This window comes from Alligator mississippiensis, chromosome 4 (assembly GCF_030867095.1).
Source record: "Alligator mississippiensis isolate rAllMis1 chromosome 4, rAllMis1, whole genome shotgun sequence".
Taxonomy (NCBI): domain Eukaryota; kingdom Metazoa; phylum Chordata; order Crocodylia; family Alligatoridae; genus Alligator; species Alligator mississippiensis.
Genome location: NC_081827.1, coordinates 160,544,786 through 160,562,153, shown reverse-complemented (window position 1 = coordinate 160,562,153; position 17,368 = coordinate 160,544,786). Strand labels below are relative to the sequence as shown.

Here is a 17,368-nt window from a genome sequence, read left to right as displayed (position 1 = left end):
TGGATAAATTATGTATATAAACCAGTTTAAAATGTGAAGCGTTTAACTTTTTTTTTTGAAAATTCATATTTAGTTTGTGTAACTGTCAGAGAACAGTGATTCTGCCCCTTTTTCATATGCAGCATAATAACACCAGTGTTCTTAGTTATAAACACTGCTAAATCTGCACTGGAGACTCTTCATATTTACACAGGGTGTATTTCTCATTCATTGTACAGGTTTTGTGATGCTAAAGGATAGGCTAGTTCATTGGGTGAATCTATTCAGAGAAACACTGATTCATTTGCACTAAGAGTTAGGAAATATTTAGAGAACAAGGCAGGGGACTGTGGGAAGAAAGGGAAATCTTAAGGTTCAGACAGACGTGCTTCACAAGAGATTTGTTCTCTCCCTGCCTTTATATGTTCAGCACCATATGTGAAGAACAAGTTTCTTATGCCAGAAGTTTGACAGGTGGCCACAAGTTCTGTGCATCTCATTTTCTGGGCGCTTGGGTAAGGCATGGAGGTGACAGCAGCTGTAAAAATGTAGAAACTGATTCATGGTGTAACCTGCCAGTCAGAGAGTACACTGGGGGTGGGGAGGATCAACTGGTGGTGATTGCTTGTAGGAAAGGGTGCAGACATTTGCCTTCCTAAGTACAACCCTCACAAGGAAGTGCTACACAGTAGGGAAATCACTTGCTGTTTATTGGGAAGCTTTGTAAGTAGACAACAAGCATGTTTGGAACTTTTCCATTAAATGTTGTTTGTTTTTGCCCTTCTTCCATAACATTTAATAAAAATTACTGTGACAAAATCAGACTTATCCATGGCGGCCAGCAAGTGCTCAAGTGACTAAAGAACTGCTTGACTGCCAGTACTTCTGGCATTGTGGCTAGAGAAGTAAGTCCAAGCTTTGAAATCCAGTTGCTTTAAATTTGAATCTTAGCTCTGTCACCAGTTCATTGAATGACCTTGGGCTGTTTGTTTCAATTTTCCATTTGCAAAATGGAGATATCTTTCTTCCCTCATGAGACAGGAGTCCTTATTAATGCTTGTGAGGCCCTTAAATACTAGTGGGATTAGAACACTATAAAAAAATCACAAGGAAATTAATAATTTTGTGTTTGTTCCAGGCTTTTACTGTTATGTAGTAAATAAGACTTTAGTTATAAATGAGAATAAATATACTGAACACTACCTTATTTTCTTGGCACTGATGAGGGAGATATCTTATTAAAATGGGATGTGATTGTGTTATAGTATCATGGTGCATATGCATAAGGGACAGAAATCAGGCCTGAATTCAGACACATCTTAACTTTAAGTGCTTTAAGTGCTTGACATTGCAACCTAAATGTGTTTAATATATTTATACTCCCATTTAAAATAAGGAAAGAAACTGAAAAATGCAGCTTAAAAAAAAGCCTGTCTTGATATTGTATTAATTACTGTGTTAAAATGCCAGAGTATAGAGGCATGAGGGAGAAGTTTTATTTAATGTATCAACTCTTTGTCTCTGAGAATGGAATAATTTGCTACTCTTGTTTTATACAGGACCTTTACCAGGTTTTACGGGTCCCTTAAAAACCTTACTGGGTTTTGAACACAGTGGTGGTGTATATACATGAACTTTACTGCAGAGTAGACTAATTAGCTGCAGAGTAAAGCATTGCCGTTTACACATGCAATGGTATTAGGCTGCAGTAAACTAATTTACACCACCATAAGATAGTACCATCGAGGACTACTATCTTGGGCCCAGGTAGTTTTTTGCAGTTAAATACATGTGTAGATGCTGACTGCGGGCACAAATTGCTCCTAGCCAGCAGGGGGCCAGACTTCTGCTTACTGCCTAGCGACACAGCTCTGCACTTTCAGCATCCTCCTGTCCCAGCCAATTCTTCTGCCGCCTGATGCTGTCACTCGGAGCGCAGGGCTGAGCATCCCTGGTATGACCTGCTCCATCCTGGCTCAAATTGATTTTTGTCTTGGGTGCTCATGTAGACACTATGCCTGGGAGTAACTTACTCTGACCCAAACTATTCCGGGGTTTATTACTCCAAATTAATTGCATGTGTAGACATGTCCAGCATAATCAGTGGAAACCATATTTTCAGTGTTGTAAATGGACTGTGACATGGGGAAATGACCTTCTCTTGACCTAGCATTAAACTCGGGATTGGTTTAAAGATAATATGTCAGAGCCATGCAAAGTACTGGTGAACTTGTGAAAGACAGGGCTTAAATATAGCCATTTTTTATTTGTGCTCCACTCTCAAAAAGTAGTCTCAAGCCTACACAAACCCTGTCTGTCTCCATCCACTTACAAGAACTAACACTGTACTTACTATTGCACAAGAGAGAGACTGACCCAGTATTCTCTGAAGACACTGAGCATTATTTTCTCTCTAGAATACAATGAAATCATAATAAATGTGTATATATATCTAGTTTGAAATGACTCCCTGGTTGTATCCTTCATTGCAGGTTATTGTGGTCTAGGCAGGAAATCCATATTATGGTTGGTATCCAGCTTTCTCACATGTTCCTTATTAGCAAGGTTTGTCCCTCTTACTATTTGCTGGTTTTGTGCTGCTTTGATCACAGTGTAGGTTAGAAAATGAAGATCACTTTTTTTTTACTGTTGTTTGGTCAACAAGAGGCGTTAGAGACATCATCCAAAGGCTCATTTTTCAAGAACTCACTGCGGTGCTCCCTCCCTTCCCCTTTTCAGTATACAGTGTGAGAAAATTGGAATTCCCTGCTTGACTACATAACTTTAACCAGATAAGCCTTATATAGACATGAGTCTCAAGTGCTTGCAAAATTCTCATTGTAGAATTTAAAAAAATCCTGTCTACAACTAAAAAAAACAACCCTTTTTTATACTCTTTCCAATATTTATAGTGGCAGTTCAGTTTAATAGCAGTCTTACATCACATACATTATCTACTGGTGATGTTGACTTGCAACTCCAGTGTCAGCTTACCTTTCAGAGCTTTGGTTGAGTTTGTGGCATTAGCAGTTGAAAAAATAAAACAACCCTCCTTCCACCCCACTTCTTACTCTTAAATCTCTGCAAATTCCATCAAATATGTTAATACACACATTAATAAAGCAAGTTTCAGGCTACTCTTCAAGTTGGTTTTTAGACATTTTTGCTTAAGTTTCTATTGTGTGTCCAAATATTTTCATAATTTTTTTTAGGAACATCCAATATAGTAACTCCTAAAAAGTAAAAAAAAATACAACTGGAGCTAAGATACAATAGTAAGGATACCAATAAAAGCAAAATATCCTCTGTGTTCATTGTGATTACTTTGTTGCATAGTATAGTTTCAAGTGTCTTCTGCATGAATTAACCAGTAGGTGGCTGGTTGTTGAACTCCAAGATTTGTATATCAGCTTCTTTAAAGGTCAGCTTTCAACCCTTCAGAGGTATGCTAGACTACCTGGAAAGGGTTCAATAGGAAGAATGAAACAGCTCTAAAGAGATGCTCTTGGTGTGAGAGAACCTCAGTTATTTGTTTGTGTAAAATGGTTAAAGATCAATTAGTGATGTGTGCTAGGCTTTGGTGCTTTGATTCCCCTTCCTTGAGGAACACCTCAGAAATCCCTCACTGTTCTTCACGCCCCTGAGGCCTAGCGTTGTGGTCAGCAAGGTTAGATGTAGTTTTTCACTAGCCAGTCAATACATTTATCTTCAGTTAGCCAAGAGAAATTTACCATGCCATGAGATAAGGCTCTCCCAGTTCCGGTGGGATCAGAGCTGGGACGCATATTCTGCTCTTCCTGGCAGCACATTGCACTCCCCCCCCCCCCCCCGACCACTGGCAGACTTTTTTGTTTTATGATAGGAATAATCACTACTGCACATAGTTGCAGTACATGCTTGATGTGCCAGAACTTGGCGCTTGCCAATGTGATGTCAAGCTGTGTAGACTACGTGAGCAGCTCCCATGAGAGTAGTGTCTAATCATACCAAATTAAATAATAATGGTTACATTTAAAATAAAAGCATAACTTTGGGTATATAATGTTTCCCTTCTCTTATCTGGAAACCTCTGACTTTATGCCCCTTGAAGTCTTTCTAAATTGTATTTAGCTGATTTTTAAATCTACTTATTTAAATATTCAAAAATACATCTTATAAAACTGGTTCACCACCAGGAACTTACCACCTTCTAATGCATGGTAAATTCTGGGATGTGAAAGCAGTTGTGAAAATACACAGCAACTGCTCAAAAGCTACCACCTCCCTTCTTCCCCATCTCCATAGGAAGAAGTATGGCAGTGGAGTGGAGGGGATGAAAAGGAAGCCTCAAGTATTACTTTAACCCATCCTGTCTGCCTTCTACAAATGGCCTATTTTTCTGCCCCTAATGGTTTCTGCCTAACAAATCGTGTTTCTTTTTTACAGCGTTATGATCCTGGACTTGTTGTGGTGATGGTAAACTTAGCAGTGGTAATTTTTTATTTTCAGACTGAATTACTCCTTTTGTCATCAGTGCACCAATATGTTAGGCTTACTTTCTCTGTTGTAGCCTTCATCCTTCTGCTTGGTCTTTCATTTTCCTTTCCTTTCCTTTCTTTATGCACACTTGTCTGATCCTTGTTCATTAAAGGGTATTGCTAAGAAGGGATGTTTCTGTTTGTGTTAGAACTGCCAAAAATCAGTTTAAACATAAAATCCTAATACTGTCCAAACTTGATTTTCCCAATATAATGGGCACTAGCACTTGCTACTGCATTTTATTAAATAAATAGATTTTGAAAACTTTGACTGCCTTAGAAGGCAAAAGTACTGATGCATCATTTGTATACAGGGGTTTACCAAGGTAATGAGTTTGCATATAAAGATCCTGATTGTTGGAAGAAACAAAACAAAACAAAAACTGAAAAACAACCACCACCCAAAAAAATCTTTTAACACTTGTTCTCAATCATTCTTTGGGTTTACGTTTTACCAGTAAATCCCTGGCTGAGACGTTATGAAAGTGATACTGCACCTAGGAAGTCATTTTTATAACCTGTCTTTAATTTGGTCCTTTTGCTAAAAATTGCAGTCACTGCTTAATTATTATACCATTGGGCGTAAGAGAAACACAATTTTAGGAAAAAGTTGCTAAAATACTCAAATGTTAGATTCCAAATGTTGTTTTAAATGAGGCAAAATGGCTCAATAAAAATATTATTTATGGACTCATAAAAGGTGCCACCTAAACAGTCCTTGAGTATATGGTAAAAAAATAAAAAGAACAAAAATAGAAATGTACAACTAATAACAGACTATAAATGGACTTACCAGAAGTGGAATTTCTGACATTCCCAGGTTTTAATAATTAAAAATGTCCAGTTTTCTGAAATCTTTACGGTCTCCTTGTGGTCCTTGTGAGGTGTGAGAACCATGGATTATTACTTTTTGAAGCGTCCAGAGAAAGTTACCCTTGGAATACAGAGCAAATTGATATAAATCCCATGTTTTCCTGAGGTGACCTTAAAGCTGTAGTCTTTCTTTTGTGCATGTGGATTGAAATAGCATCTTAATTTGTGAAGATCTAAAATGATAGCTCTTTTAGCCCAAAGGTATAATATATATGTATTTGTGTGTATAACAAAACAATTGTTTACACCAACTCAAGAACAGTAATAAGGGAAGTAAACATTCTGTTTTTTTACTCAAGGTATGCATCGGATAAGGTAAGTACTCTTTTTCAGTGGGCTTACATCACAACAAACAGTGCAAGTTGTGATGTAAAAGAAAAAACAAAAAGCTGTGGTAGTAAAGTGCTTGTCTGCCCCATTTTGCTTTGTTTGGCTGGTTATGAGTGGATTAAAGATATGTTAAAAAAAAATAAAAAATCTCCAGCATAGTTTGATTAGTTCAAAGTCAATTTTCTTCGCAACTAGTCCTTTTCACAGCTTACACATTGCACAGTAAGTGATAGAGCAGCTCTCAGTGGGAATATAAGAAAGCAAGATGCAATTAAGCACCTTTTCTGAAGATAATGTTTATTTTGTGATGACAGAATTTTAACCTACACTGTCATCAATAATTTGTATGTAATATAAGACAAAAATCTTGGTGGGAGGGCATCCTAGCTGTCCACTAATATGACTGTGCAGTAAAACATGTTAAGTACTAGTTTCATGCTGATGGGTCAAGAGATTCACGGTAATTTGTGGTCTAAAAGTGAGGGAGACGAGATGGTTATATTTCAGTTACTTTTTTTAAAGACTTGGAAATGTTAAACATTAACCATAATAAATTTTGCATAAATGGTTAATGTTTACAGAACTCTCATAAGTATCAAAGGACTAATGGGCTTATTTTACCTCAGGCAGTTTGAAGCTGAGAAGTAGTTTTGTGGATGTAAGCTGTGAGAATGGCTTGTGTTTGGTTCACTGTAGCTTTCTGGTCTCTGCACTCCAAGGCAAGATCTCTAACCACCCAAACCCAATGTGTAAAGTGAGCTGTTGCAATGGACTTGGCCTCTCACCTTCTCTGTGTGTTTCCATTACAGGTAGAACAGATCCCATCCCTATCGTCGTCAAGTATGATGTCATGGGCATGGGCCGTATGGAAATGGAGGTAAACAGATCCTGGTGCAAATTCTAAAGTGCATTTCTGTAATTAACTCAGGGGGGTTTGGAATATAGTTAGGAAGTGAGTGTAACAGTACGAACTTTGTACAATAAGCTGGAGAAAAACTTGGCATTAAATCAATGCTAGGGGAAAAGTTTCTCCACGAAATACCCAGTAGCCATCTGTGGTTACCTGGTTTTATTATTTGTGTGTGTGTAGTTTGTGTGGTTTTGTTTTGTTTTTTGTTTTGATTTTGATATCTGGAGCCTGTCTAAATTTTTGGCTTTGAGAGCTGATTTCCATAAAATGGAGGTTAGCAACCCACAGCCTGTGCCCCAGATCCAGCCCGTAAAGAGGCTAGATGCAACCTGGGAAGGTCTGACCCAGTTTAGGGTGGCACAGGGGATCAGGGGGTATAGAGCTGCACCAAGCTGCCTGTCCCCTCCACATCACTGTCCTTCGCAGCCCTCTCTCCTCTCTCGTGCCTGTCCTTACTTACTTGTTGCAGAAAGGCTCAATATCTGCTGTGAGGGTAAGCACAAGCAGCTTGATCTTTTGGGGACATAGTTTTGTGCTCTGCGGTAGGAGGCCAGGTCTGGCCTGCAGTGGCAAAGGGTTGTCAACCCCTGTTCTAAATAAAACTAAGGCAATTACTGGCAATGGAAGTGTCTTCTGGGAGACAGCAGCATGAAAAAATAATGAATTTTTTGTATATAGTTTTCACCGAGAGGTGACAAAGCAAGGAAAGTTATGCTCAGTATTTAAAGATCCAGTTCTGAAACCTCAGTTGAGCAAATGGTATTCTTTTGGCTATTTGGGTGAAACTGATTGTTTCGTATCTGTGCTCATTGACAAGCTTGATTATGCTGAAGATGCCACTGAACGGAGGCGTGTACTGGAGGTGGAAAAAGAAGACACTGAAGAGCTGAGGCAGAAGTACAAGGTACTTAAATGAACACCCTAACAATTAAGGTTTTGTGGGTGGATTGGAGGAGACATTGTTCTGGTAGGACAGAACAATCTGTTCATTTAATTACAGTAGCGATGATACCTATTAGGCTTTGGCTGTATGAAGAATTGTGCATTGTTAATAACCTTTTTCTGTAATGTGGAAGTAGTGTTCTAGTGACTAAAATCCTCAATTTATCACCAAAAAGCCACTGAATGGGCAGTAGCTACAAAAGCTTCCAGCACACTGCTCCCTACCAATATGTCTCACCCCTGATCTGGAAGGACTGTTTTTAAGGTAAACAAGACCTTCTTACTGTCAGTGCCAGGACTGCTATCTAGGGCCTATACTGCTAGACCTGCCAAACAAAGGGGTAGGACAGAATCTAGTGGTGATATTAATGAAATGCATGTGTTGATGGGAGACTAGATTGGGCCTTCTTGTACTGTCGTTAAATTCTGCCCATTTAAGACCTGATAGCTATACTACAAAAGCAAGATTTTTCCCTGTTTTATAAAAGCAGTTTGCAAAACCTATTCCTTTCACAAGTTAAAGATCTATTGTCTTCTGATCGGAAAAGTAGACCAACTTGTTGTTCCTGAATGTGCCACCAGGGAGCATCTCTGAATTCAGCAGTAACCATTGAATTCCCTGTTTTGTTGGGCCATGGTGAACATGTTGTCTCCAGGGTACTGAGTTGCTCTGTATCCACATTTTTGCACACCAGCCAATTCTTATGAACCTTAGTATGTCTTGGGAGAAACTGCTTATACACCCATCATGAGTGTAGGACAAAAATGGGGGGAAAAGAGCCCCTCCCTCCCCCCCACCCCCCAAAAAAAAAAACTAACCAAAAAACAACCTGAAAAACCAAGAGCCTCTGGAATTAAGGCATCAGTTTTACCTAAAATTTGGTGCTTTAGGGAGGGATGGAATGGAAATTTAAACTGCATGACAGTTATATAATACTTACCATTCCCTGAGTTAAATAAGTGGTGGAGAAGGCTTTTTGTTTGTTAAGCAGTAAGAGCTAAATTCTCTCTGTCCTATTGCTTTTCCTAATTAAATTATGACTTTGTGACTTGCTGTAATATTTGGCCTTTGTAAAATAAATGGTATACTTGGTTTAAAAAAAAAAAAGTACACAATTTAAAGGGATTTAACAGTGTCTGTTGGCATCTTTAAAAGTATGTCGTGTTCTTAAATGGACAGATGCTGATTTTTGTAAACAGGGCATTTTCTTATGCCCTATGGTCATGTTTCTGTTAGAATATATTGAAAAGACATCCCATCCTTTCATTTCAGTATAGCATGCTACCTGATGCGCTATCACACACTGCAAAGAGAATTTGGCTTTTAATTATGACATCAGCTGTTCTGAAGTGTGTGACTTTTCTTGGTATTGTATTTTTTTCTACAGTCTGTGATGCCAAAGCTCCACGGGGAGCAACAGCTGTAGGCTACAATTTACTTCTTCATTTCAGATTGGTGGGCAGGAAGCCCTTTTGCTATCTTGTGAATTGTGTAACAATGCTGTCTTGTATCCTGCATTGCAGCTTTTATAGCAGAGCTCTTAGTGAGAGTTTTTACTATTATCTTTTCAAGTACAGGTTGAATGTGTATTGCTTTTGTAACTGTTAAATCTTTTTCCTGTTAGCATTCAAAATGCGTTCTTTAAGAAACTGTATCGAGTACTGGCAGCTTCTTCCAGCACACATTTATTTTTATTAGCAACCTTTATCACTAGGCTATTGCATTTTTTGTATTAATCTGTGAAAACCTCCCCAAGCATAATCATTTTGTTGCTCTGCAGCAGTGGTGTTCAATCTTGTGGCAGCATGAGGCCAATCCGCAGAATCTGGCTCTACACCATGTTGTTCTGCTTTCTGCTGCCCTACGCTGTCAGTCTGTCAGGCAAGGCCACGCTGTCTAGCCCACGGGGCTCCTGCCAGTCCAGAAATCTGGCAGCAGGGTAGCGGCTGTTGGCTCCCATTGCTCCCCCACTGCTAAATTCTAAGGCCCATGAGGAGCCCCGTGGACCAGGGGTTGAGCACTCCTGCTCTAGAGCAAGCTATTTGCCTGGTTTCAGAAGTATTTGATAACATGTGAACCAGAAGCGAAGCAAGAAATGATATTTAATTTTCTTCCCCTGTGTAGACTGTGGTTCTTCAAATAGCCCTGTTTACACTGGTTAGCCACAGGATGCATTTTAATCACTTTTTTTCAGAAATAGAACTTTCATGTCCATTGTTCTCCAAATCCCCTGTTTTGCTTTCTTTTTTCTAATATCTTCCTAGAGAGCACTTCATAATAAAACCTTTCAATAAATTTTTCATACCAGGGATCTTGGGTATCAAGTATATTTGAAACTAGGACTTGGAATATTTTTTTACTTGCATCTGGAGAGGGGAGTTATTTTTATGAGGCTTTTTCATGAGTGTTCTAAAAATGTTTTAACTACTTGTGCTATAGTTACTTGTCAAGTTTAATGCTAACTTTTAACATGGTTTAAAAAAAATTCGTACACAATGTGAGTCCAGACTTTTAATGCTAGGCCTGTGTGAAGTGTCAAGTATTCAATTCAGCTTCAGATTTGGCAGATTCGGAGGGACTGATTCAATTTGGTGATTCAAATCGCTGTCCCAATTCGATTCGGCCAGTTTGGTTTCGGAGATTCGGCTGCTGAATCGGGCTGAATCTTCTCTGAATCGAACAGGCGGCAGCAGCAGTGTCGGCAACGGGGGTATGGCGGCAGCAGTCAGGGCCCCACCCCCTGTCTGCTCCTCCAGCCCCCCATGGCTGCCCCCCTGCCCAGCCCCAGCGTCTTGGCACTTTTTTTTTTTTTAAACCCCATATTTGTGGGCTGCAGCAGCAGCAATTGGAGCCTCTCGGGGCGTGTGGTGGAGTCTACCAGCACATCATGGGGCAGCGGAGATCACCCTCCACCCCCTGCTGGGCACCCGCACAGCAGCTGTCACATTGTGAGGGTACAGTGTGGGGCTTGGTAGGGCATCACGGGGCTCTGTGTGCTGTTTGGGAGCTAGGGTCACTTGGACTGAGTGCTGCCAGTCTCTGGTTGATGGAGCCACCCCAGCTCCAGGACAGTATGCAGTGCCCTGCTGAGCCACACTGCACCCACATGTGACAGCTGCTGTGCAGGTTAGGCATCTGTGGGGTGGGGCTGGGGGAGCTGGTGGGGGTGGGGGTCCCCCTGTGGTCCGCTTCTCCAGCCCCCCCGCCCCCTACTCTACTGGCGCAGAACCTGGGTCCAGCTCCCTGCTGTGGCAAGCAGGCACCACCCAAATCAATTCGGAGGCTTCCAATTCAATTCAGACCTTTCAATGGGTCTCCTGATTCAGATTCGGAGATTTGGCCCCCGAATCGGGCTGAATCTCTTCCGAATTGAATCGGCTACCGAAGCTTCACACAGCCTTATTTAATACCTTTTGGGCAAAATTGTAACAAGAATATTTGGAAATAATTTTGTATCCATTTTTTACTGTTTAAAAATCTCATTATTTTGGAACTGCTTGCATATCTTAATTTTGATTGTAAAGGCTGCTTTCTGTAGTAAAGTTGTATCTTGAATTGGAAGCTGCAAGTTTCTTTTTAAACTCTAACTTTTTGCTGGTATTGCTTTCAAGCTACTGTAGTGCTTTTTTCATTTTTTATAATGCTCTGGTTTGTTCTACTCCATTTCTGAGTAAACCCAGTAAATAAACATGCCAGGTCTGTTGTTGGCATTGTGCTTTATATTATAGTTGTGGGGAAACTTATTTTGTGGGAGAACTTGCATGCTTCTCCTAAAGGGCAGAACTATGTAATCTTTCTGGATTTTGATATTGGTATAATTTGACTAATGAAAAGTTCTGTAGTCCCTTGTCTTAAGTGTCATGGTCTTTTTTTTTTTTTTTTTTGGTCTTTTGGTCCTTTTTTGGCTTTTTGGTCCTTGTATTGGTTCTAGAAACAGATCCATCTCAGGACTGTACTTCACAACAGCTGTTAATTGCACTGGTTAACTATTGAGCGATTTGTCCTAATCAGCATATACTGAGAAAACTGACTTGTAGGCTATGTCTAGCAGCCACTGACCAGAGCACCATGGGTTCCACTCCAGGCTATACAAATTGGCCCACTAGATTAATGGGATAAAGTAGAATCTACCTTGTGAGAGAACAGGATCTGATGCAATGAAACCCAAAGCCTTTTGGCACTACTGCTACCCACAAAATAAGCATTCCTTTGCAATTGGAAGAGGGAGGGAAGTGGATAACTTACAATTCAACAACCCTAAAAATAACCACCTCTTAAAGATTAAATTTCTGTTCATTTAATTATAGATTGAAGTTTCAGGAGAAAGTATGTACACGCAATCTCTGTATTTTTAAAAAAAAAAACCCTTTTTAACTATATTTGCTAAATATTAATGTATTTGTAGTACAACCATATGATTTGGGCAAAACTTTTATTTGCTTTAACTAAACCTACTAGGCACCTTCATTCCTGGAATAATTTCATTGAATTCAGTCAAATTACACCCATGTTGAGTTTGTTCTAGCATTACTATGTTAAACTTTTGCAGATGTGTGCAACCTCATTGAACTGCATATTAGTTAAGAGCGAATATAAAGGCACCTGAGATTACTCAACAGAGGGAATATTCTCACTTACCAGTAAAGTATTCTGTTTTGGAACAGTGGTTTTCAGCCTGTGGACAGCTGGGGTTTCACAAGCTGTCTAAGGTTGAAAAAAGGTTGAAAACCAGTCTTCTAGAAGCTGAGAGAAGGATTTTTCTCTTTGGGTTTTTTTGGTTTTAGTCTTATATGAAGTAGCAGGTGTTTAGTTTTCCTTCTGTTTTATGTTTTATATTTTGTTTTTGGTTTTTTTTATTTTATTTTAAGGAATTGTCTTGGCAATTTGAACTGCTTTTCACACATGAGTTCAGACCATGTATTACACACTTCATTTGTAGGCAAAAGATGGCGTACTGAATTTTTTAACCTGTTTCCAGTTATAGACCTCCTTGATGGAGGAGCAGTTCTGTATGGTGGTGACCACGTGGCTGTTTTATAAAGTAAGGCAAACCTTAATTGTTAAAATCACTGGGTTATTTTTTAATAAAGAACATATAAAGGCCAGACTGAAAAACAATTTGTTCAGGTCCTCACAGCACTAATATGTCTTGTAAATTTGTAGGAGTGTGTATGCTAATAAATTGCTCTAAAACAGTATTCACAGTTTTAACTAGTAATATATTGATTTTTTGGTTATGAAGATTTTTTTTCTAGTGGAATTGTTCATCTTCATTACTTGCTTTACAAAAGATTTAACAGAATTGATTCCTGTGAATATTGCAGGATTATGTCGACAAAGAAAAGGCAATTGCCAAGGCCCTGGAAGACCTCAGAGCAAACTTTTACTGTGAACTGTGCGACAAGCAGTATCAAAAGCATCAAGAGTTTGACAACCATATAAACTCTTATGACCATGCTCATAAACAGGTAAACAATTGATTAATAATTCTATATGCTCATTGCATTGCTCTTGTGTTTGAATTTCCTTATTTTACTTTATTTTCCTCGTATTCCCAGGAATAGCTTCTTGATGTCATTGCTTGTAATTTGTTCCACTTTCAACAACAAAGTAGTTGCTGAAAGAAATGAAACTATTGGCATTGAGAGTGAAGCTTAATCTTGAACATGGATAGTGTCCTTAGATTGAAAAGAGAGTAGATTGCTTTGGATATATCTCATATTGATTCATTCGTGTTTTGGAATAAATAATGAAACTCCAAAGACCAAGTGATAGATAGAACTTTCATGTAAGGCCTAATTATTTTGGCCTCTATGTGCTAGACTGAAAATTAATTATGGAATTGAGAAATCATGATGGGTTTTGCCAAAAAGAATGGCCAGTACAAAAGGAAAAGGAGATTAGAAATGATCTCCAAATGTTGCAACTCCAATGAATTGGCATGCTCTAAATTTTTCCATGTTGAAATGGATTTAGCTTCAAAGTGAGAATGTATTAAGATATCTACAGGCAACTCAAACTATGTATTTATTACTAAAATTCAGGTCTCGGGCTTAGGCTCATCAAATATTTGAATTAATGAGATTTAAGCATTAGAAAACTGTCTATTTGAATATGTCTGTAAATATCATTCCCCAGAAGGAAGGGTTTCTGGTCTTCTGCAATCTCATGCTACGTGCAGGAGATCGGTGGTGTTGACTGGGAGCTGTGTTGTGGATTACTGAATTGTGTTAAATAGCAAGGAAGCAACAAACAGTTTTAAGCAAGCATACTGCATCAAAATTTAATTTTTTCATATGTTTAGTTGTTAGATTTGGTACTTTGTAGTACTAAAATCCAATATGCTGCTTAAAAGTAATGAAGTCTTAATAACATGAGACCTCACAACAGCACTCTGTTCTTCTCTGAAAATTGTGGTGAAATTAGGTTTTCAGGTTAGCAAGTAAGTATTAGTGAATTACTGGATTGCATTTCAGAAAACTATACAGGATATTTTGACTAAGTGTCTAGAAACATTCAAAAGTTGCTGATAGATGGAGTTAATTTACTTCCTTGTCCATCAGCTTGGCTTAAATTTGAATGCATGACGCCTCATTACAGCAGTTGGAAGGATTTCTCTGATGTCATATCTTTCAGCGTGGGATGCCGTGTTATCAGCTGCTGATGTAGACCAACAATTAACATGAGCAAAATCTAAAGGAGACTGACTGGATTGATGAGTAGTAGTTCAGCTGGTACCTAGAGATGCTTAGAAAGAACAGTCTTGATAGGCAGAGAGTTCTTGTTGGTGAAGGAACTAACCACCTCTAGAGTTCAAGAACAGGATACCTAAGAAGCCTGTTTTGGCAGTTTTTAACAACTGCATAGTGTTCTCATTGGTACCAAGAATTTCTCTATAATACTTGTAAAGTATTAGTCATCTGAATAAATGATATGATTGGATAACCTGCAACTGTTAAACTTTAAATGGGCCCTGGAGATGAAGAGACTACAGATTTGTTTATGGTAAATTATCCAATAAGCCATCCAGGAATTCCATCCATGCATAAGTCTGGGGAGAAATAATCAAGCTTCTAGGAAAGTTGGCCTGTTCAGGTTATGTGGTACTAAGGCACACATTGCTGTGTAAAAAGAACAGGGTTTAGCAGTAAATTTGACATGACTTGAGGAATAAGTAAAATAGCTTGCATAGAGATCATTACCTAAGCCTGTTCTGTTGCCTTTAGTAACTGCAACAGAAGGTAGGGTCATTTTGGTTAGTATATGATGTAAGTTGGAGGTAGCTTTAAAAATGTTGGGGGTTTTTTTTAACTGTATGATGAAAATAAAGATTTTGTACATCATATTTGGTTGGTCAAGGAAGCAAAGTGATATGAAGAGAAGAAAAACAAATATTCTCGAATTCTAATAAAAATAGTTGACCCTAATTAGTTTGAAAGGATTATGGGCATGTTAAAGGTAAACCAAAGGCAAGTTGTTCTGCATAAACTTTAATTTCATTTGGACTTTTGTGTGTGTATATACATATATACTGTAATAAATAAAAAAGTTTCTTGTCTTCTGGAATACTTTTTCCTCAGTTGTGCACAATCTCTTTAAGGAAAAGGCATTGCTGTTGGATAATTAAAAAAAAAAAAATGAAGGTAGATGAGAGGGAACCTTTTTAACGGGTTTTTAATTTGTTTTTGTTTTTTTCTGATTTCCCAGAGCAGAGTTTCCAATAAGAAAAGAGAAATCTTCAGGGGAGATTTGATTCTGTTTCAGTTAAGGTGAATTGCCTTGTGCCTGTAGTCAGAATGGATTGGGGACAGCTTAAATATACTTTTAGGCTTGGTTTCTTAAGCCTTCCTTGCTCTATCATTTTCTTTCTTGATTAAAACTTTAAAGTGTAAACTGAATGTATATTTTCCATTGTTCTTATTATTAGAAAGACGTTATTTCACAATATCTTTAATGATAAACAAGCAAAATTGTTATTTTTTTCTTGGAATTTGGTGTGCTTGGCAACATCTGGCAGTGGTGATGTTTTAGGTGCAAGGGAGAGATTCCTAAGACAGCAATGGCTTTAGCTTTACTTTTCTCTCTAGTGTATTATTTGCCAAGATTCAATTTCTGTTAGGGTGCTTCTTGCTTTTAAATGTTTTAGTTGCAACACCCAAAAAAGTGCAGTTTGGTCATATTTCTTAAATTGCTCAGTGGACATTAGTATGTCCCTGTTAAATAGATCTTCCATTCCCAAATCCCTTTCTGCTCCCAAGTTATAAAGACACTATCTTGTATTCCAGGAAGGAACTCGGGATTATTGCGAATCAGGGACAATAGGTAAGTGTATTGATCCCTACCCAATAAGTTTTGGACCCCATCACCAACCCATCAACATTAAAACTATAAAGGGGAAGGTTTTGGTCTGTCCTAGTTATGCCAGTTTGCTAATAGGGTTAGAAATGAGTTATCTGAAAGAACAACCACTTGCAGTACCCTAGGAATCCTCTCTACCCAGAAACAGCAATTCTCTAGTTTCTTTTAATTGTGCATTAAATTGTGGAATACATTTTCTTTGTTATTGCTATGCCCCATTTGCCAGTTTAACTTCCTATGTTTAAATCAAAATGTTTGGGAGGTAACACTCTAAAAGTACTGACATGTTGTTCTTTAAAAGTATCCTTTACGTATTTGTGAATATTTTATCCTTTATTTATACAAGGACTTCTCCATCTTTAGAATGGTAAATTCCATCAGGGAAAAACCTTGAGATGATGAATGGCTGTCTCTTTTTTTATACAGATAACAGAAAGGGAAAATGACTCGGTTAAGCCTCTTTGACTACATTTATAGAGCAGGTTAAAAGGGCCATTGCCATAGATAGTATTATTTTACAATTTTTCCTGAGAAAGCTCATGACTTTTTTTTTTTTTTAAAGGAATTTTTTTAATTTTTTTCTTTTAATGATCTTTTGAGTTTGGCAGCCAGAAGTAACTCATAGCCTGTGAATTGCCCCAGCTCTAGAGCTGTAAAAATTGACAGCCTTTAATAAAAGGTTCATATATAACAAGCTGCGTGTGATGTGTGTGTGTTACTGCATGCATGCATATATATATATATATATATATATATATATATATATATATACACATGCAGTGTGTATGTGTATAAAAAATAAAAATACACAGGATGGCAAGCTAATGTCAACTTAAATACAGGAGATGAATTACAGTTCATCTCTTATAACCCTAATGTGTTGGTATGTAGGAAGCTCCTTGAAGGTCTCATTTTATAGGATTAAAAATGTGTACCTTTCTTTATGGTATTACATCAGATGCCTTTGAGTTAAACCTTTCTTATCTGGGTTATTGAGATGGTACACACAACTTCCTAGCTTATGGTATAAGTTAGTTTATATTTAGAAAGAAAAATGAATGAAGTTTGCCTTTGCAAAGTCTTGATCCATTAAGTTACTCAGTACTGAAAACCATCAAAGTTGGACTGAGATCCTCTGTCTTCTGAACTGTGTATGAGTATGGCTTCAGCTTTCTAAAACTCTTGAACTTAATATCTCTTTAAACCTTCCTTTTCCTGACTTCCGCCAAGAACTTTTAAGAATTCTTTAACAGGGTGAAACTGGTTTCCTGACCTTTCATAGTTTTACCCACTATTTGTTTTTTTTCATCTCTAGCATGCTTTCTGACAGGAAAAACCAATTACTGTCTCTTTTGTTAAGCAAATTTGTTCACCTAGGAATATATATAGCACATATTTGAATTAACATGGGGACTTGATGCAAACTACTAAAGGAATCTGAAGATGCATAAAAAATGG

The 17,368-nt window shown here is 38.0% G+C and overlaps 1 protein-coding gene across 5 annotated transcripts in view; it reads left to right on the top strand.

The window, feature by feature from the left end:
- GPATCH8 (G-patch domain containing 8) overlaps positions 1 to 17,368 on the top strand; it is a 69,368-nt gene that overhangs the window by 39,029 nt on the left and 12,971 nt on the right. For 3 of the 5 annotated variants that reach the window (XR_002086516.2, XM_019475949.2, XM_019475952.2), the window contains exons 4-7: positions 6,509 to 6,576; positions 7,427 to 7,513; positions 12,877 to 13,020; positions 15,838 to 15,874. Coding sequence is in view for 4 of the 5 variants with exons in the window: in XM_019475949.2 (XP_019331494.1) it covers positions 6,509 to 6,576; positions 7,427 to 7,513; positions 12,877 to 13,020; positions 15,838 to 15,874 (336 nt within the window). In the remaining variant the exon portion in view is untranslated. Of the gene's footprint in view, positions 1 to 4,404; positions 4,450 to 6,508; positions 6,577 to 7,426; positions 7,514 to 12,876; positions 13,021 to 15,837; positions 15,875 to 17,368 lie in introns of all 5 variants that reach the window. The other 2 variants (XM_019475959.2, XM_006268236.4) reach the window with 2 other exon arrangements.